The sequence below is a fragment of the Castor canadensis genome, chromosome 10 (genome assembly GCF_047511655.1).
Source record: "Castor canadensis chromosome 10, mCasCan1.hap1v2, whole genome shotgun sequence".
Classification (NCBI taxonomy): domain Eukaryota; kingdom Metazoa; phylum Chordata; class Mammalia; order Rodentia; family Castoridae; genus Castor; species Castor canadensis.
This window is the reverse complement of record NC_133395.1, coordinates 70142772-70162353: the sequence shown is the minus strand read 5'-3', so window position 1 is coordinate 70162353 and position 19582 is coordinate 70142772. Positions and strand designations below refer to the sequence as shown.

At 41.6% G+C, this 19582-nt stretch overlaps 1 protein-coding gene across 3 annotated transcripts in view; it reads right to left on the bottom strand.

Moving 5' to 3' along the window:
* Positions 1–12196: 12196 nt before the first annotated feature.
* Positions 12197–19582, bottom strand: part of Dclk1 (doublecortin like kinase 1) — a 341030-nt gene continuing 333644 nt past the window's right edge. For 2 of the 3 annotated variants that reach the window (XM_074043543.1, XM_074043542.1), the window contains one exon: positions 12197–15430. In XM_074043543.1, the coding sequence (XP_073899644.1) occupies positions 15373–15430 (58 nt within the window). In that variant the 3' untranslated portion in view covers positions 12197–15372. Of the gene's footprint in view, positions 15442–19582 lie in introns of all 3 variants that reach the window. The other variant, XM_074043545.1, reaches the window with a different exon arrangement.

The following is a 19582-nucleotide window of genomic DNA, read 5'->3' as shown; positions in this document are numbered from 1 at the left end:
AGGGGGCCTGGCTACTTTTTGAGGTGACAATAGACCTTGGTGTTGCTCATGACATGCTGGTCTCTCAAATATGCAGAATGTAAGAGTTATGGGGTCGTGGAGACTTTCCACGAGGAAAGTCTGAGAGGCCAGGCAATGTGCAACATGGTTGGAGTCTCCTCCTGAGAGGGTGAGGCTTGAGGCTGTGAAAGTGAAGCCTAAGCTTCAGTAAAGACTTCAGGATGTTGGAGATCCCAGGAATGTGGAATATCTGTCAAAGAAAGCTATAGTCCAAGAGAGAAGCCACGTGGGCTACAACCAGGGAGGTTGTAGAGTGAGTCTAGCTGTTGGAAACATGCCCTGGTTACCGGACATGGAGCTACAGGATTTAGTGTTTGCCCTGCTGGATTTTGGTCTTGCTTTGGTCCAATCTCATTGTCAGTCCCATTCTTTTTGGAATAGGAATGCTTACTCTGTGCCATTATTGTTGGAAGTACATAATTTTCTTTTTGATTTTACAAGGCCTTACAGGTAAGAGTTTGCCTTGAGACTTAGAAGGGAATTTAGACTTTTGAACAATGTTGGAAATTTTAAGATTTTGAGGACTCTTGGAGATGCACTAAATGGATTTTGCCTCATGTGATGGCCATGAGCCGTGGGGGCCAGAGGCAGAATGTTGTTCAAATATGAAACATCTCCCATAGGCTCATATGTTGAACATGTTCTCAGCTGGCACACTCTTTTGGGAGGTAGGGCTTAGATGGAGGAAGTAGCTTGCTGAGAGTGTGTCTTTGAAAGTTATACCTGGTCGCTAGTCCCTTTATCTCTCTTTGTTTCCTTCCTTTAGGAGTTGAGCAGCCTCTGCTATATGCTCTGTTGCCACAATGTTCTCCTTCACCATGGACCTAGAATCAGCAGAGCCAAGGACTATGGATTAACTGAAACCTCAGAAACCATGAGCTAAATTAAAATCCTCCCCCCTTAATTATGTCAGGAAGTTTGTCACAGTGATGAGAAAGACTCACTAGCACAGTGCCCCAGAGTGAAGGCCTGGGGAGCAGCCTCAGAAGCAATTTTTCTGTGACCTTCTTCTGCCCTCCTATCTCATTCTCCCCTATGACAAGACACAGAAAGTAGAATTCCTTTTCTCCAAGGTAGGTCATAGAATCAGAACCTATATTTTTCCCAAAGTCAGTCATAAAACCTAAAAATATTGCTCTAGCTTTATCCTACCTTTCTGTGTAAGAGATGGTCATAAGGAAATTCTCTGGCCTAGTTAATTTGAGTGTAGGTCATAAAACCCTCATTTCAGAAAGGGGATGAAGTAACTGTAAGGAAGGAATGCTAACAGAGAGATCAAAAAGAAGCTTAACACATGGGTCTTTATCACTATCTCCCACCCCAGTCTATTACTATTCAATCATACCCTTTTTATCCAATCACAATTCTGTACAACTCTTCATGCTTCATTGAAGTTAATGGATAGTTAGTTCACCCTGGGTCTTTGGTCTTCATTCTGAAGGTTCTCATGTCACATAAAACTATGATCAAATGAAATTATTACACTTTTCTCTTGCTAACCTGCAAGAGACTTTTTGTAATAGGATTGTCATCACTTTTTCTGACCCTATAGAGACTCTAAAACTATGTTCAATAAGAACTCCCAGAAGCCAAATCCAATGTATCCTGAGAGATTGAATGTATAAAGGGACAATGACCAGACTATATACAAAAATGGACCTGTAGTTTCCTGCCTAGGAATCCTCCCCGTATGTACAATAAATGGCCCCAGAAGCCAGCCTCTGGAAACCAGACTTGCAGGAGGTCACAATGCTATACTAGTGACAATCCAGTAAGCCAAATAATAACTTCTGTAACAATCAGTCCCAAATGGCCAGGACTTAATTAATAACTTGTAATAATTGGCATCTTTTCTAATTTTTTGTCTCCACTTCCAATTTAGGATCCATCAGAGAAAGCCAAATATGGCTCTATTCAACCTCACTCTAGTTAGCCTGACTCGAGGATTGCCACACAACAGTCACCACGAGGGCACACCTCTATAGTGAAGTAGAATGGCCACTACAAAGCTTCTCCACTGAGCTACCTGCCCTCAAGTCTCTACCCAAACACAAGTGACTGTGACTGACTGTTGTAGCAAGCTCAAGATAAGTAGCTTTTGTTTTCCTTGCTTGGTTGGTACTTAGTTTTATAACTCTTCACTTCTTACCTTAGGAAATAACTCAGCTGCATTTAACACTACTGATCACATCCTCTGAAATTGCCCTCCTGAGCTCCCAAATTCTGACTGGCAGTCATAATGTGTATGACGTCTTTTCTTCCTTCAGTATATCCTTCTCTGCTAAGAACCTCCAAGGTCCTTCCTCAGCCTTCTTTTCTACTCACATTCATGCATCACCTTGGGTGATGGCATCCACTCTTTAGGGTTTCCATAACCACTGCTATGTTCAATTCTAAAATCCATGTGATCTTACAACCTCCTTCCAAATATGCCACAAGCACCTAAATCCAACATATCCAAAAGCAAATTACCCCATCCTGCATGCGCACACATGCATGCTTCTCCTTTCCCAGTCCATCTTTGTGGTCATACCATGCTCACCAAATTGCCCCAGTAAAGTAATTAAATGCTGTGGATTCATTTTGCCTTTACATATTTTCCTAATGCATTGCCTCCTATCCATTCCTATCACCACTGCCCACTTTTAGATCTCGCTATCTCTTCTAAAATATTACAAGAGTTCCTTCACTGGTTTTCCATTTGCCATGCTTGTCCCTGTTTGACAACCCTCCACTTACTGACAGAGTCGTTTTTTGAAAACATAAATCTGAATATGTCATGCCTGCCTAAAAGGCTTTAATATCTCCTCATTTTTTAATATGGCATACAAGGTTTCTGTGAAGCCCTCACCAACCATATTTCCTGCCACGTAAGACTTTGAATTTGATGCTCTAAGCACTCACACTATTGAGACTCTCCAGACTGGGCAAAGCTGTGAGCTTGTCCCAGGTCATGTCATATTTTTTCTCTCTTGTGTCCTCATATGGTCTTAGTGTGGAGCAATGACCAGGTGTTTGGTGCCTAGGAAGAGAGCTCTGCTCAGGTGGCTAGCTGGCAGGAGGACCATATTAGCTGTGATTTGTGAACTCCAGAATTCTGTTAGAAGCCTTAGGTGATTCTTGGCTTTTAAGTGTGGCTGAAAACAAATGGAGGAAAATATGCCTTCCCAAGAAAGGGGGAATTTCAACCTTTTTTTTTTTTTTTGATGGTACTTGGGTTTGAGCCACTTCGCCAGCCATTTTTTGGTTGGGTATTTTTTGAGATAGGGTATCTTGAACTATTTGCTCCAGCTGTCTTTGAACATCAACCCAACTGGCTTTGAGTCTCAATCGTCCTGATTTCTGCCTCCTGAGTAGCTAGGACCACAGGCATGAGTCACTGGGCACCTGACTGGGAATTTCAAACTCTTGCCCTCAAAAATTTTCATCTGCTGCACAAAAAGAGCCCCTACTTACAGTTCCACATGTGGCCCTTCCTTCCTAGGCCCCCACTGATGTTCACCTCACTAGATATAGAGCACAGCAAGACTCCTGTGCTCCCTGGAGACAAGGGAGCCTTTGCAGCAGGGGCTCTTCTGTCAGCCAAACCAACAGGAAGAAAGAAAGTCAATATCAGAGGGCCACTGGCTGATTGCTAAAGCTAGGCCTCGTGTGGAAGAAAGATAATGGTCTGGTGATTTCACACGTAAACATTTTTAAGATGCCAATAGCCAGCAGGCAACCTTTCACATCAGATATCTGTGAAGAGCATCAGCATTTGGGGGAGGTTGGGAGATGAGAAGCCTCCCTCCTCCAGACAGAAAATCCCAGGAGCAAACACCTCCGTTTCCCAGTGCCAGACTAAGCCTTCCTGATTTACAACAAGACTTTCCAGGCTGACGACTCAAATCTAAAGTTACTGCAGCTGCCTCTGAGTGCTGTGAATGATGAAGTGGAAGACACTGGGGAAGTAAATAGAGCTCTGGGAGGCCAGCTCCGGCCAGGATCAGGTCCCAAGTTACAGGAGACTATCAAGACTGACATTTTGGGAGAGGGAAATAATCTTTATGGGGGCCTAGGGGTGGCCAATGCCGCAGGCTGGCGGCATTGTACGGTGCGGGCTCACATCTTTTATCTCCATGCCCCCAGTGCACATTTATGTCTACACACACACACCCCTACACTCATATACACAAACATGCACAGACCCACACACCTACTCACACATACACATATGAACACAAATCGAAACCACACACACACCTGCACACACACACACCTCCACATAGACACAAACACATACATACTCACATGCACACATACACACAGACACCATTAGACCCACACCACACACACCTACACACATATGCACAAGTATACGCATACACACATACATACAAATGTCTACAGACCCACACACCACTCACACCTGTACACGTATACATCTGGACACAACTCCCACACATCCTCCCTCATACATGCATCTACACACACCTCCACACATACTCACAAATATACACCTGTAAACTTACATATATCCACAGACATGTACACATACACACAAACCAACTTCTCAGCATAACCAGGTAGCAGTGGCCTCTGTGACCCTGAGGCCATGCAATGGAGTAACGCACAGCTCTACAGACGAGCAGCAGCAAGGTGGCATCTGAGCTCTTAAAGCTGAATATTGATGCACTAGACTTCAGAATGGAAAATCTCCATTTTTCTGGGCTCATGATTAGTTGCTGCATTTAGGACATCTCTCAGGACATAGTTGTGACTTTCAGGACAGTACACAGCCTCCACTCCAACTGTGACTTTGACTTCGTTGAAATGGTGTCTGGTGCTTTAATAGAACGCATGACCTCTCTTGTGAGACTGAAACTTGGAGATTGATTCCCCAGCCCTGTGAAAGGCATAGCAGAGGCCAAGGTCAGACAGAGTATGTCTAGGGGCAAGTGTGGATTTAGGGAGAAGTGAAGCCATGAGTATTTGTGGGAGAGAAACCTCACGTTTTCCTGCTTCTAGAGAGCAGGTGGAAACTTGGGTCTGAACTTGGCCATGCCAGGGGAGTATGTGCCACTTTTGCTCAAACACTGATGAGTGCAACTGTGCCCTGGGAGGGAACATGACAGCTGTAGGAGACCTAACTTGGTCCCAGGAGATGCTGGCCTCTCTCTCACCTGGAAAATTTCTATCCATTAGAGCGAGCCCTGCTGACAGATTGGGGACAGAGCTGGGTCAGATGATCCTGAGAGTGTGACTAATGGTAGCCATCATTTAGGTCCAAGGCACCTGCTGTCTGCTGGACTCTGCCCATAGAGGGGCCACAGCAGCTCTGGGCAGCTAATGTTGAAGATACCCAGGGCCCATTAGTGAACGGACACAGCCCCAGCAGCTTGATTCTGGAGGTCCATGGGGTTTGGCTCTCTCTGCTTCTCTGAATGTATCACTGGGCATCTGGGAAACTTAGGTTACACAGGAGATCCTGGTTTCCCTACCCTCAATGGATTTCCATCAGATTTTTGGTGTGAATATGTTGAAAAAGGAAGGCTTGTTGTCAGAAGGCCCCGAGAGGCAGTAGGATGAAGCCACACATACCTGTCAACAACGTTTTTGCAGAAAAGCATGCTGAGGTGCGGGCGTTTCAGGATAACCCACAAAAACCACTAGGCCCGAGGATCACTTTAGGTAAATCAGCAGGTGTGTGTGTGTGTGTGTGTGTGTGTGTGTGTGTGTGTGTGTGTGTGTGTGTGTTAGAATGAGGCCTTCCTCCCAAGTGGGGAATTTTCAGTTTTCCAATTTAAGAAACTGGTATGAACTGTTACCTTCCTCTATAAAGTAGGAAGAAATAATAGAAGCTTTCTATGAAGCAAAACAGTTCGTTGGTAATATAGTAGAGGACTTAGAAAATGTTATTAGAAGATGAAACATGCACAACAGTGAGAACAGAGGGAACCATGTCAAGTGAGGAAATTGAAATGTCTGGGTTGGTTTGGGCCTTGATTTACATGTTGAAAATGAAAGGATATTTCACATTCTGAGCCATGAGCCCACGCTGACAAGTGCATGCTAAATCAGAAGAATCCAGCAAATTAATAGGTAATTCTGATGGAATAATGAAACCTCTCTCAGGTGGGACATTAATTATCACCCTTCTGTAAAGGAAAGGTGACAACGTGGATTCATCCAGGAAGAAGGCAGGAGAGAGCTATTTTCAGGGTCAGTGGATTCTTCCTTTTTCTTTTCTTTTTTTTGCAGAGCAAAGAGAAGCAACCTTGGAGAAGAGAAGACTGATTTTTTTTTTCCCCTGTGAGCAGTGAGCTGATAAGCTTTGTGAGCTGTAGAAACCAGTTACAGGAAGGGATTAACATATGGCATCTCCTTTGTTTGCAGAGAGGCTGTTCTCTGATATTGGTATGAGAAAGCAGTTGGGATCCACTGTATTTCAGCCTGATCCTGGGGTCTCTGATGTCCCCTCAAGAGCAGTCTACTTTGCTCCACTTCCTTCTTGTCTAGCCTTGGGACCTGCCATCTGGGACTGTTTCATTTTCATGCTTATCCAACATATTCTGAGCACATTCACATAGTTAGGAGATGGGGTGGTCCCAATGCCTTTTTCATAGCATGACAGCTGAGGGTTCCCTTAAGCTCAGCTCCCTGGGCTGGCCCCAGTCTCATTGGGACTGACTTTGAGCTTCCCTCTCACTGATTCTGAGGTCCTCTCTGAGTGTTTGCATAGACAGTGCCCATGGATTAGAACACCTCTCTCCGATTTGTCTTGCCTGATTCCTGCTTGTTCTTCAGACTGTCTCTCAGGAGCTCTGCTATGGTTTGATTGTGCTCCCCCAAGGCTTCATGTATCCCCATTATGCAGTACTAAGAGGGTGGGAACTTAAGCCAACTATGATAGTTAGAGGTGCAGCCTTTGAGAGGTAATTAGAATTAGATAAAGTCATTAAGATAAAGCCCCCATGATTGAATCCTGCTGATTTTATAAAAAGGAGAGAGACCAGAACACACATACACACACTCTCTGTCTTTTGCATGTGATTCCTTGAGCTGCCTCAAAACTGTGCCAGAAAGAAGGCCATCACCAGATAAGGCTCTTTGACCTCGAACCTCCAGAACTATGAGCAGAAAACTCCTTTCTTTGTAGCTTACCCAGTGGTATTGTGTTATTAGTAACCAAAAATAGACTGATACAGACTGCTTCTACAGGAAGCTTCTTTTGAATGCTCCATGGTAGTTAGAAGATTTTGTAAAGTGATCCCCAACTGTCCCATCCTGTGCTGTTTTTGTCACATCCCTGATCATGCTGGATGGCCACTCTCTGTTTTCTACCCTGGCCTATGAGCATGAGACAGGTGAGGTTAAGTATTATATCTGTGGCTCAGGGTCCAGCAGGGGGACTGGCACATGATAGAAACTTGCTGGAAGTGGGAGTAGATGCAGAAGGAGTGTGTGTATGGGGTGGGGGGTTGGGGGGGGCTGGCTTAAATTCCCTTCAGTAGCTCAGGCTCAGGCTATGTCCTTCCAAGAGAGTGTGTGGGTAGGAGGTCTTGGTCCTTCCAGGGGATCTTGAAGGTCCAGGGAAGTGTGGTAATTTGAAGCTTCTTGGGAAATGTCCCACCTCTGTCTTCTAACAGGGGAGCACTGATGAAGTCATTGATGGCACCTTATTATTACTCACCCTAGCATAGGGCACTCTGTTCCTGGATGAAGAATATGGAAGAGACCAAGAGGTGTGTTTCATTTTTACAAAGGTATGCTGTTGATTCTCACAGAGCATCACCTGGGCCTGGTTTAGAGGAACACACGTTGAAGGACTATTATATCCTGTCCTTTTAAACTCTTCAAACAATATAGCAGGTCTTAAGACTATGGCAAAATTGGTCTCATCAGCCTTTCTTTCTGTCTTTTCTCTTTCTTTCCCCATCTTCCTTTCTTTCTTTTCTTTCTTCTAGGGGTTTTTAGAGAGTGTAATAGAGGGGGCAACAAAGGTATTTGCATGTGACTGATGGCTGGTTTGCAGACGGCCTGCACCATCCACACATGCTGAGAGAGCCAGCCTTGGGATGGTAGGGATTCTGTGCCCCTGACAAACTGGTGTTTGGCCATCTGTGAGTGATAAATCAGTCACCCCACCCCATGGACATCAGGGTAGGAAGACTTCTCACTAGGACAAGATTCTTAAGAATAGGACTTGTGTCTTATATTGCTTCTTGGCTTTTTGGTTAAGATCATGTATAAGAATTGTGTCTTATTTTGCACCATGAATTACTCATTGTAGGTCTTTGCTAAGCTTGTTTGATTGATGCAGTGTTAGTGTATGGTAAGAGGTTAAAGTCTCATGCTAATTACAGACAGCAGAAAGGTCTCTGAGAGGCTTTCTACCTCAAAGCCCAGGAGCCAAGCCAAGATACCATAGGGTATGTATACCATTGAACAGGCAGATGGTAAACAAACAACCTCAAGTCTGAGAATCAAAGTTTCTATAAACACACACAGTTTGCTAGGTGTGGGTTTATGGACCATAAGAACCCTAAAGTAAGAGTCTCAATAACTAGCACACCTTGCAGTTCAAAATGTATTTTTATCTTTAAAGTTTTCTGATCCATAAAAAATAAAAATTGACAACAGAGTTTCCCTTTTCTAAACCCAAATGAAGGGCCTTCTATAGTGTTGGCATTCACTCAAGAAACATTTGAATGAATGATTTGGAAGTGCAGACAAGCTGGCTGGGACATCTGTCACAGTGTTGATGGCCAGCATGGATCTGGCTGGTCCAGCTGGCTGGGTGTGGCTCCTTGTCTTTGCTTAGTGCTTCCTATTTACTGGAGCCGGGGGAAGCAGGCTAACTTCTAAGACAGAGCAAAGTGCCTACTTCGTATGTAATGAGTCCCAGTCCAAATGGCCTGGAGTTGTGGAACATCTTTCCTTCCCAATTTCCATGTGTGGTGGTTTGAACATCTTCGACTTCAGAGTTGGGATGGAGGTTTTCCCTTCAAAGCCCATTTTTCCATTGCAGGTTTTTGGCAAGGTTACTAGCCTAATAAAACAAGGTAATGACCCTTAGAAAGCAATCACTTCAGCTATTGTTTCATAGCAGTTGCTAGAAGCTTCTATAAGAACCTGGTGACTGCAGTGCAGAAGAGCAAAAGGGGGAAACAACATCTGCCATGATAGCCTGTGGATGGCAGGAAGGTGACTGATAATTTTATAAGTGCTCGGAGATATCCTGGCACCTTCATAAGACACCAGGGGACCTGCAGTCACTCTTGACGGCTAACTTTTCAATCTCCTAGCATTGAGAAGCTCAATAGGAAAGAACTGTAGTCCATTGTACACTTTTGCAATTTTCTCCAAGGTCAATAATGCACATGGAATGTCTAATGGGAAATTGTTATGAAAATGGCAGCTAATTACAGGTTAGTGACTAAAACAACACTTTTCTCTGGAGAGCTTGTGCATATAGGTTGAAGGATAAAATAGGGCTGAACAGTATTTGATTTCTTTGTGTTTATCCAAGTCACTGGCCCAGGCAGGAAGGTAATATATAAAAAGGGACATTTTTGGAATAGTTGTTTTTGAATTATGTTCATGAAATGCACACTGTGCCATGCAGGACATGTGGGAAAGCTACACTCTGACCGCATGACTAATTTTTAAAGCCTTGCACAGAGAGAATTCCCCTCAAGAACACAGCTGGGCTATTCCTCCGTGGACTGAATGTGTCAATTATGAATTGAACTAAAATAAAATTTCACTCCATTATAGCAACGTGAACTGAAGACTAGACCCACTGGCCTGGGTATTTTATAGTAGTTCAGACACCAAGAGCTATTATTTTATTAATTTTAAGAACATGTTTTACATAAAAACAGGCAACATCAAAAAAGCTCAGTTGATAAATGAACATAATATATCACAGATGATTTCATTCCACATTAACCTACATTTATTAGCTTAAACTGAAGGATTAAGAAAAAATTGGATCTCATTCCACCTTTAATCATGGATACAAATCGTTTGAAAGTTATTTCATTAGGTTTCTGAAAACCAAACATTAACCTCTGCCATCTGATCCATGCAGCAAATGATAAATTCAGTATTTTTAAAGGAAACATTGTATTTTTTTCTCCTACCAAATTGAAACCTTTCGGGAAACTTGTTCAAATGCCTCAAGTTCCCAGCCCACCTTTTTAATATGCATGAGCAAAATACTATTTAATTTCACACTCAACTAATCCTTTAATAATTTTCTTTCAGTCAGAATGAAAAAGGCTATTATTAATTTCCTAATAAAAATTTTTTAAAAAGTTGTTGAGGCTATGACTCTAACCTTGGACCAGTTTCAATTTCTTCTTATTTATTCTGAAAATACACCAGAGATTAGTGAGAAATTGTGCCTAAAGAACTAGTCAAGTTCTTTTCCTTACCACATTTGATTGGATTGGAATGAACTGATATTAATAGTATCTTTAACATCACTCTTAAAATTCTACTTTCTTTTAATACGACAGTTAAGGTTTTAGAACTATTACTTTAAATTAATAAAGTATGTCACAGACAAAAATATACAATTTTACATTAAAGCAACATTAAGGGTCTCATATTAGTACAAAAAAAATACTGAGGAAATTTACAGGTATGGGTTAGTTTTAGAGATTGCTTTTCCTTTAGGGAAAAAGAATAAACCTAGATCTGTGATTTGTCTCCATGGGCAAAATAACGCAAATCTCATAATTAAACACCTGCCAGTTCGATGTTCTCTCACTAAAGCCTGTGTTGCAGTCAACAACAAAAACAAAACCAAAACAAAACAACAACAAAAAACCCACTCCAACCAGAGGTAGACTAAGCCTCTACATTGAATTTCCTGTTTCCCACTAGTTCATGACCCTTAATGTACTGGATGGATGGTTGCATATTTGAAATGACTAAAAAATAAAAGACTGAAAAAAAAAAAAGACTGGCTTAAGAGCACCTCTTCCTTCAGTATGTAATCACATACAAACTAAAGATTCTATCTGATGGTTTGGAGACCCCATCTGTAACTATTCCACGTTTAAGCACCATTGGACCAGATTTTAAAGTACTTTTTGCAGTGATCAAATTTTCTGTATGTTTGCAAGTTTCATTGATTTATTTAGCTTTAAATAAAAAGTGTGAAGAGTATTATCTTATACAATCTTTGTATCTGAACTGAAAAAAGTATTATTTTGGAAGTGCTTTTAATCATTATTTTCCCAACAGACTAGAATGGCTTCATGAAATTTGATGATTAAAAGAGGAAATTCATACCTGCAAAGAAGCACATATTTGTTCCTCTATACTACATGCAAAGTAAGGATCTATTTGAGAGTATTTTTCCCAAACCCCTAATGGAAATGGCAGACAAGTGGAAAGGTTGACCTTTGAGCTGACCAACTTCAAGTTTTTTTAAATTGTTGAACAAAAAATTATGTAGCAATTAAAAATGAATGACTTATGAATTATAGAAAATATGTTATCAACAATATATGCCAGGTGATCCAGTAAGAAGAACCACATTCAAGTGAGTAACTATGTTAAAATTACCTTTTCGGATTTTAGTGCTTTCCAAAATTCTGAAATCACAATTAAGGACAAATATTGATTCTTGTTGTTCTTTTCTTAGAAGAATTGAAAGGAAGTTGAGAAGAGAGTCACTCTTTGGTACAGACCCTGAATAGCAAACTTCAGCCTGGGGCACATTTTTATGGTTAAATTAAAAACCTTCGAGAATAGGAGTTTATCATGGAAATGCTGACAGATCCTTACCCAGAGAAGGGCTAGGGGGCAACACAATAATATTAAAAAAGCTCTCCCTTGGCACAATTGTGCTTCAGCACGGGGATAGAGTTGTCTAACGGATGCCGTTGGCCAGCAAACAACCGTGATTTAATGTGCTTGAGCCCTGGTCATACGGTAGCACCGTGACCCCCTGAGTCAATTTTTCTTTTCTTTTCTTTTTTCAACTGATATATGCCTCAGAGGGTAAAGGATTGCAATTTTAGCCTTCATTCATGGATATATTGCTTTCTTTCAAGAATATCTGATGGGCCTGTTAACCACCACCCATGGGGGTGCTAAATAGGTTCTGGGAAGGTCTCATTGAATACAAAACACCAAGTGTTTTTAGTAGTTTATTCACATTTTTTTTTCTGCTTATTTTAATATGCACCACGTGTAAGTTAGATGAGGGCTACGGTAAAAACATTTCAACAACTGAAATCTTACTTCTCCTTCTAATGGTGTGGAGCAAATCACATATTCACTGATCATGATGGATAAATGATTTCTGCTACAATGTTGAGAAAAATGTGCTCATTAATATGAACAGCTCTCATCTACAGAGATGACTTATATGATGCAGGTAATGAAGGATTCTTCCTTAACTAGTCTACTGTCAAAAGTGAATCTTAAAATTCCCTTGAAAACACCATATGGTTGGTCATGTGTCAGTAAAGGAAAGACAGTCCCCATCACTAGGCCACTACCATAAAGGCTATTTTAAATATCTGAAAAAAAATATGGAAACACTTGTGGCGATGATTAAATTGATAATTACAGAGATACACTGCATAATGGTACATATTTGTTCTATGATAAGTGAAATAAAAAATATGATTAATTTGGTTATAGAAATTCCTTAAAGAACACCACCACTTAATTATTTCAAACTTGAACTATCCCAAGAATGTTAAGAAAAAAATCAGAAAGCACTGGCTAAAAGCAAAGTAATCTGGATACACCAATATCTTCAGCATGCCTTGTGCTTGTCTGTTAACCCTCTGAGTACATCTCTGACATTCAACATCTCAGTAGCTTAATGCTGGAAAGATTGCATTCCATCTGATTACTCAATATTTCTACTTGACAGGTTACATTCCGCTGTTTGCTCAGCGTAGCTCACTCAGATTCTACAGCGATGTGCTGGGCTCCACATGCTGAATGGGCCCTGCATTCTTCTGAGCTGCCACTCTACAGTGCACTGAGAAACACTCCTGAGTGCCCCTAGGTGTTGATGGCAAGGGCCTGAGCAATGCACCTTAGGTCCCGTACACTGGATGCTGTAGCAACACCTTTAATGTACATGGAAAAAGCAGCAATTCAGAAAAAGAAAGGAAAATGACAATCCTCTGCAAGTAGGTCTCTGCCCATAGGATTCTTTATAGTCACCATATTTAGAGTTGAGGCTAAAATAGATAGTTATTCCTTAGCCTTAGGATAGTGCTTTGCTTTTTGGTTTCAGAGAAAGAAATCATTTCTGGCCCCTCAGTGTCCTTCACGACTATGGAATTTACCTATACACCAACACCCTTCCTGGTGTTCTGTGCTTCCCCCACTCCCCAAAAAACACCAAATTCAATTGATGTACTGATTTGTGCTACTTTGTGATTTTATGTGTCATCATTTCCAAATTCTTAAAAGAGTTTTTTTTTCCCTTAAGAATTACCCTCAATAAATGTTATGATTAAGTGTGGAAGAGCAGAAATCCTGGATGTCTGTGTGGCAGACGAATGGCATGCTGTTATTTATAAATCCATAGGAAGGCAGATTGTAGTTTAAAGGTGTGAAGTAAAAAGCAGAAAGTGAAGATCAATGTGAGTTTGAAAATAAAGAACTGACTAGAAAAGTTGCTCAGAAGTTTCAAGGCTTGTGGATATCCTGAAGTACATTCAAAACTGAGAAAAAGAGTGTTGTTCAGTCATCTGGACACAAATCCTGTGAGGTATCACTCACTGGATCACAAAGCTAAGAAAACTTAAGGAGACACTTGAGTTGGGCCCCTGCCTCCAAGATATCCCTGTTTTCTTCCTGAGCACTGCCATAATGAACAGGAAGCAGCAGGCCCACATTCTGAAATGTGATACGCTCTAGAAGAAACTCAGGCCTGGAGACACAGGCCTAGAGAGAGATTGGTAATAGTGAAAATACAGATCTCAGATAGGACTTGGCCCAGAGACAGAAAAAGAGTATGTCCCTTTCAAACAGCTAAAGACGTACAAAAAAAATCATCTTAGGGAATGACAGTTTTATCCTCTGTGGTGTCTTCTAGGTGTTCCATTCTGCTCTTCCTAGGAGATTATAGATAATCTAAAAGTACTCATGGAGTTGCTTTATTTCCTTACAACCCATTTTTGGAACATTCTGGATTGTGTCCCGCTGTGATTTCCCCTCAGTCACCTTGCAAAGCACCTGCAAATCTTCCTTGCACCCCAGCTCTCTGATGGATGGATTCATACTATGTGTGTGTTTCACACTGATGACCACAGTATAATGAAAAAGCAGGTGAGAAAAAGCACAAGATCTCGTTTCCTCTTTCTGCTTGAGATTCCAGCCCTCTACAGCACCTGGCAATTTATTGCTCTTTTCCATCAGTTGTTTCTTTCCTGTAGATGTCTGATACTGAGCAGACAGACCCTCACTCATCAAGTATGGGACAAGCTGTGGTGACTCCCTGAGGATCTGCACAGACTAGCAGCAGCTGTTGTGGGAGCATTTCTAGGGCATCATCATATGTCTTCATCTGGAGACAATTTTGGGGTGTCCATTTCTTGGGTCAGGCTGCCACAAACCCAATTCCCTCTACTCTAGATGCAAGGCTCACCTGCAGCAGACCATTATACTTCTAAAGAAAAGAACTTCCTTTCTTCACAGGACTGTGAGGAAACAGGGTTGCAGATGCTGAAGTTATAAACCTGCCACGTTCTAAGCTCACAGGAAAGGATAACCAAGATGTCATTCCAGATTCCCTTCTTGTCTAGGTATTTCAGCATCTTAATAACACCCCTTGATCGAAAGCAAAATCAAGAAATACATGCCTGAAAAATTCCCCAGCAAGGATTCTCCATGAAATTCTAAGCACTCAAAGGGTTAACACGTTCTGCATCACAAACTGCAGATCCTAGCTTGACTGATGAAAACATTCATTGCTTCTAGGTTTAAAAAAACTGCAAATTTGCCTTAACTCTTTAAGGACCCTATTAGCAGCAAATCACCATCTTCACAAATGCTACATGCCATCTCATTCAGTATAGGGAAATTGCTACAAAGGAACCCGAAAACACACTTTCTGTTCTGCCATTCAAGCATTGAGTGCTAGATAGATCAGATGAAACTGTTTTACAGAAATTTGGGGAAAAAAAATCTCAGAGTCTCAAAGGGTTAAGATAGGACTTTGAGTAAAAGGGTCTTATTAAAAGGGTGAGTTGGGGGAGCGAACAGTCTCGGAGGAGCTCGGGGAGTAGTCTTCCGATTCCGAGTTGAGTTCCGGAGGGGCTGGCTGCGCCTTGTACCGGTTCCTCACATCCTGGTTGCGTCTTCGTCGGAAAACCTGCCTCTCCTTATCAAGAGCGGTGGTCTAGCAGGGGCATAAAATGAGAAAGAGGGCAATTAGGCCGAGGGTAATGGCACAAGAAACGTTTTCTAGAACTTTTAGAGGTTAGAGAAATATGTAGGCCAAGTTAACCGGTCCATTATGGCTCACACTGGTTAATGGTTACCACCCTTGGGAGCTCTCTGCTCCCCCAAATGGAGTTCTTAGAGGACCTGGTCATGACACCAGCAGGCACAGGCAGGATGGATGCTATCGCAGGTTGGAACTCTTCCCCAACCCTACCCAGACTTCTGCCAGCTGCACATCTATCAGCCTTGGTGGCTCCCTGGCTAGCCACCAAGAGACTAGCCTTAGTAAATGGGAACCTGACTTTGTGTGTGGCTGTAGGAAGGCCCCACAAGCCACATTGATCAACACGCAGATCAGGACAGCTGAATAATAAAGGTGAAAAGAAAGATGATGAAGTTGTCAGACATGGAAACAGAACAACAAGCTCGCCCTGTTCTTTCAGCACCTCCTCACTCTAAATGATCTTATTATCTGTGGCAGAACCTCTGGGAAGGATGGTTTAATTTTAATGAAACCAACGCCTGAAACTGAACACAGCTTTGCCTGCAATTAAACCAAATGGAGACATTCCTATGGATTTCACTTTACAAAGTTCATTTTCATTATAGTATGTGGCAATGTATGAAACTCAGATTTGCTTTTGTAGGTATTCTAACTCCTGGTCATTATGCCTCATTTTCCCATGGAAACCTCAGATGATCCCCAGGATGTGATATCTGGCTGGAGCTCTGGAAGTTATTACGACATCAGAATAGGGAACAGCATGACTTCATCATGGATTTAATGGGTGTGAGGACGGTACAGGCCATTACACAGAAACGTTACACAGACAGAGACAAGCAGGTACAAAGCCTGAAGGAAAATATAGAACACATATAAAAGTTGAAGCGTCCTCGTTTGAAAGTCCTTCTTTAAAAGGATGTAGCCTGGAGGTTATTCTGCTTTTAAGAGATTACTTTTCCCCAACAGGGATATATGCCACCATTTTTCCTCTTGAAAATATACTGTTAGCTTCTTCAAAGAACTGAGATAAATTTATAGTCAGCCTGGTTCTGAGAACAAAGTGAAAACTAAGCCCCTCATACAATTGCAGTATAGCATTAGAACAATCTTAGGTCTAAAATAGAGCAATCAAAGTTCCAAAATGAAGTAATAAAGAGCAAAGTAGAGACTGTGTGTAGAACCAGTGCAGTAAATGGCTTTGTTAGGGTGACTCGTTCTACTTTAAAAACTACCCACACACTGAATAACAGTATTACAAACCAATGAGGACGATAAACTTTAATAATTCACTTCTTGCTTCACTAGATTGCTAATATAATGATTCAATCACTGGTTTGTTGAAATGTCTATCTTTGATTCTTCTGCTTGTTGAATTTTTAAGGACCTTCATATATATAGCCCTTGGTCTTATGCCCACTGATTTTATGAAATTTTCAGCAACATAAACTTGAGTTTCTAACCTTATTTAAAACATTGTAAAGTTACAACACATGGTATTTTGCTTTCAAAGCAAACTGAAAATGTTCTGTTTGTGTGGAGTTGAATGTTTGTAGAAAACAGATGTCTATTTAGTCTGACTTACATAAAAAGCATTCTGTAGTTAATCCAAGGGTAATATAAACTCTTCTCCTAGTCATAAAAAATAGTTCTATTCCTACCTTCTTGAGGAAGAAAAAAGTCATTGGTGTTAGACTGAATTCTGAATAGTGAACACAGGCTGTCAGACTGGGAAAGAAAAGCACACGTGGTTTGTGGTCAGAAATTTTGTATCCTGCTGTCTCTGGCTGTGTGAACTGTTCACTTAGTTCTTTCATCTGATAAATATTGAGCAGGAGTAATTTCTTCCCACCTTTACAGAGTTGAGTTCCAAACAGCCAAGACTTCCAGACATGTAAGATGTTTTCTTTCCTTTATACTTTGATATAAGATAGTGTTTTAAAATTAAGTAGCTGCAGGTCAGAGGAAAGCACTGCAAAACAAAGCCCCCATTACAACTTAACTCAAGCATCTTCCCTTTCTCCCTCACTCTCAGTGGTACTATCTTGATGTTTAATGCATCCCCCACCCAATGATTCAGTAACTGCCTTGTTTAAATTGACATCCATCTTTGATTCTTGCTGAATTTTAAGGACTTCATATAGTTCTTGGTCTATACCCATCAATTTTATGATATTTATGATAATCTATTCAAGTCACATTCTTGGCAGTAGTCACAGAACTGGGACACTACTCCACAAATACTGTAATTCAATTGATGAAACCTGGTGGCATTAACATTGAGTCTAGGGGCTGGCAGAGTAACTCAAGCAGTAGAGTGCCTGCCTAGCAAGGGTAGGCCCCTGAGTTCAAACTCCAGTACCACCAAAAAAAATTCATTAAAAAATGTTGAGTATATAGTTGGAGAAGCCCATTACCATAATTTTCACCTTCATTTCTTCAAGTCCCTTTAAGAATAATCATATTCTATTCTTACTTGTCCCTCTGCCTAGAGAGCCCATGCTTTGTCCCTTGGACCCATTTAAGTGGTCACTTCTGCCCCTCCTGACAATCTTAGTGAGCTGCTTTCTGAATGTTCACCTTTGTAGATGAACTCTCATGCTCAAGTGTTCCTGAACTTTCAGCTATTTAGTATCCTCATGTCATTTATTCTTGGACAGACATGTAGAAGATGATCCAGTGTCATGAAATAAGGGAAATAAAGGTAATTATTTTTATTGGACTTGTTTAGACTTTCAGAAGTGAATGGCTTCATAAAGCATCTTTGTCCAATGCTCTGTGCTTATAGGCAGGTAACTGAGGCCCAGGCATGTACAAAGACTTGCCCATATCACATTGCTAACTCAGAACAGAACTCCTTCTTCTATACAAGGTTCAAATAAATTCTTGCCATTTACTCTGAAGCCTACCAAGTAGAATAAAATAGGGTGCCTGTACTCTAGTGGCTCACATGTCTTGTTTTCACACAGAGTTCATGAAGAGAAGTCCCAAGGCAGCATCAAAAGCTGAAAGATAAGGGTGTCCCCACTCTATGGATCAGAGAAAACTTTGGAACAGCAAGTCCGGATTCTATGGAGTCCCAATCCATTCTGAATTTCAGGGCCTGTAAACCAGGGAGACCTATGCGACTCGACAGGGACAGTCTCCTACCCATGCAGGTTCTCAAAATAATCTCAGAGGCTACAGCTAATGCTGATGCTCCCAGCCAACTTACTCTCAAATAAGTTCCAGAGGGTGTCTCTGCCATACACCTCTGCTTCCTGGGCCTGGATCATTCTAGTCCCAGCTGTATGGACAGAGGTTCACTTTAGGAGTTTTTTCTTCTCTGTTCCCATAACAATTTGGTAGGTGCTGCTCTTGTCCCACAATTGACTCTGCTTTCCTCACCATGTTATAGAGTCATCGAAGGGCCAAGATCAAATCTTGGATGTCCTCTCTACATTATCCACAGTTCATAGCACACAAAAGATACTCTATGAACTTTGTGGCTTTTGAAATATGGAGAAGTCCAACAGAGGTCACCTATTTCTCTGTGGAGCAGCCAATCCCCAATAATCCTATACACAGTTGACAGGTCAATTTCCACAAGGTCCAGTTTATTTATAAGTCCTCATAAAATCCAATTCCTTGTCCTATCCTTGGCAATGTGCTTATAATAGTTTCCAGTGTCTAGTTCCTGTTATTATTCAAAATGATCCCTGTTCTCATTGTGTCCCTTTAGTGGACACTGTGTCTTCTAGGACAGCATCCTTTTACTCTACCTACTTTAATTAACCATACCTTACTTTCCCTTTGAACATCTTCCCTTTCCCATACTGATTCCAGTGAAGGTGACCCTACCATCTTTGAGGGTAGGGCAGGGGTGGGCTTGCCACCTAAGAGCAAGCCTGAGCTGACTGCATTCCTCAGTACTCATGACTGGTTCAGGATGGATACCTGCCCAGTCAATAAGATGAAGTGAGACTTTTGGTGTAATGAATTCCATTTTGAGAGGATAGTAGGCCTGGAGCTACTTTTCACATCCTGGTACAACATGATGTCAGGACTAAAGCCAACTCAGGGTAGCAGGATTGAAGGACAGAAAGAAACCGAGCTTTGACTGAGTGC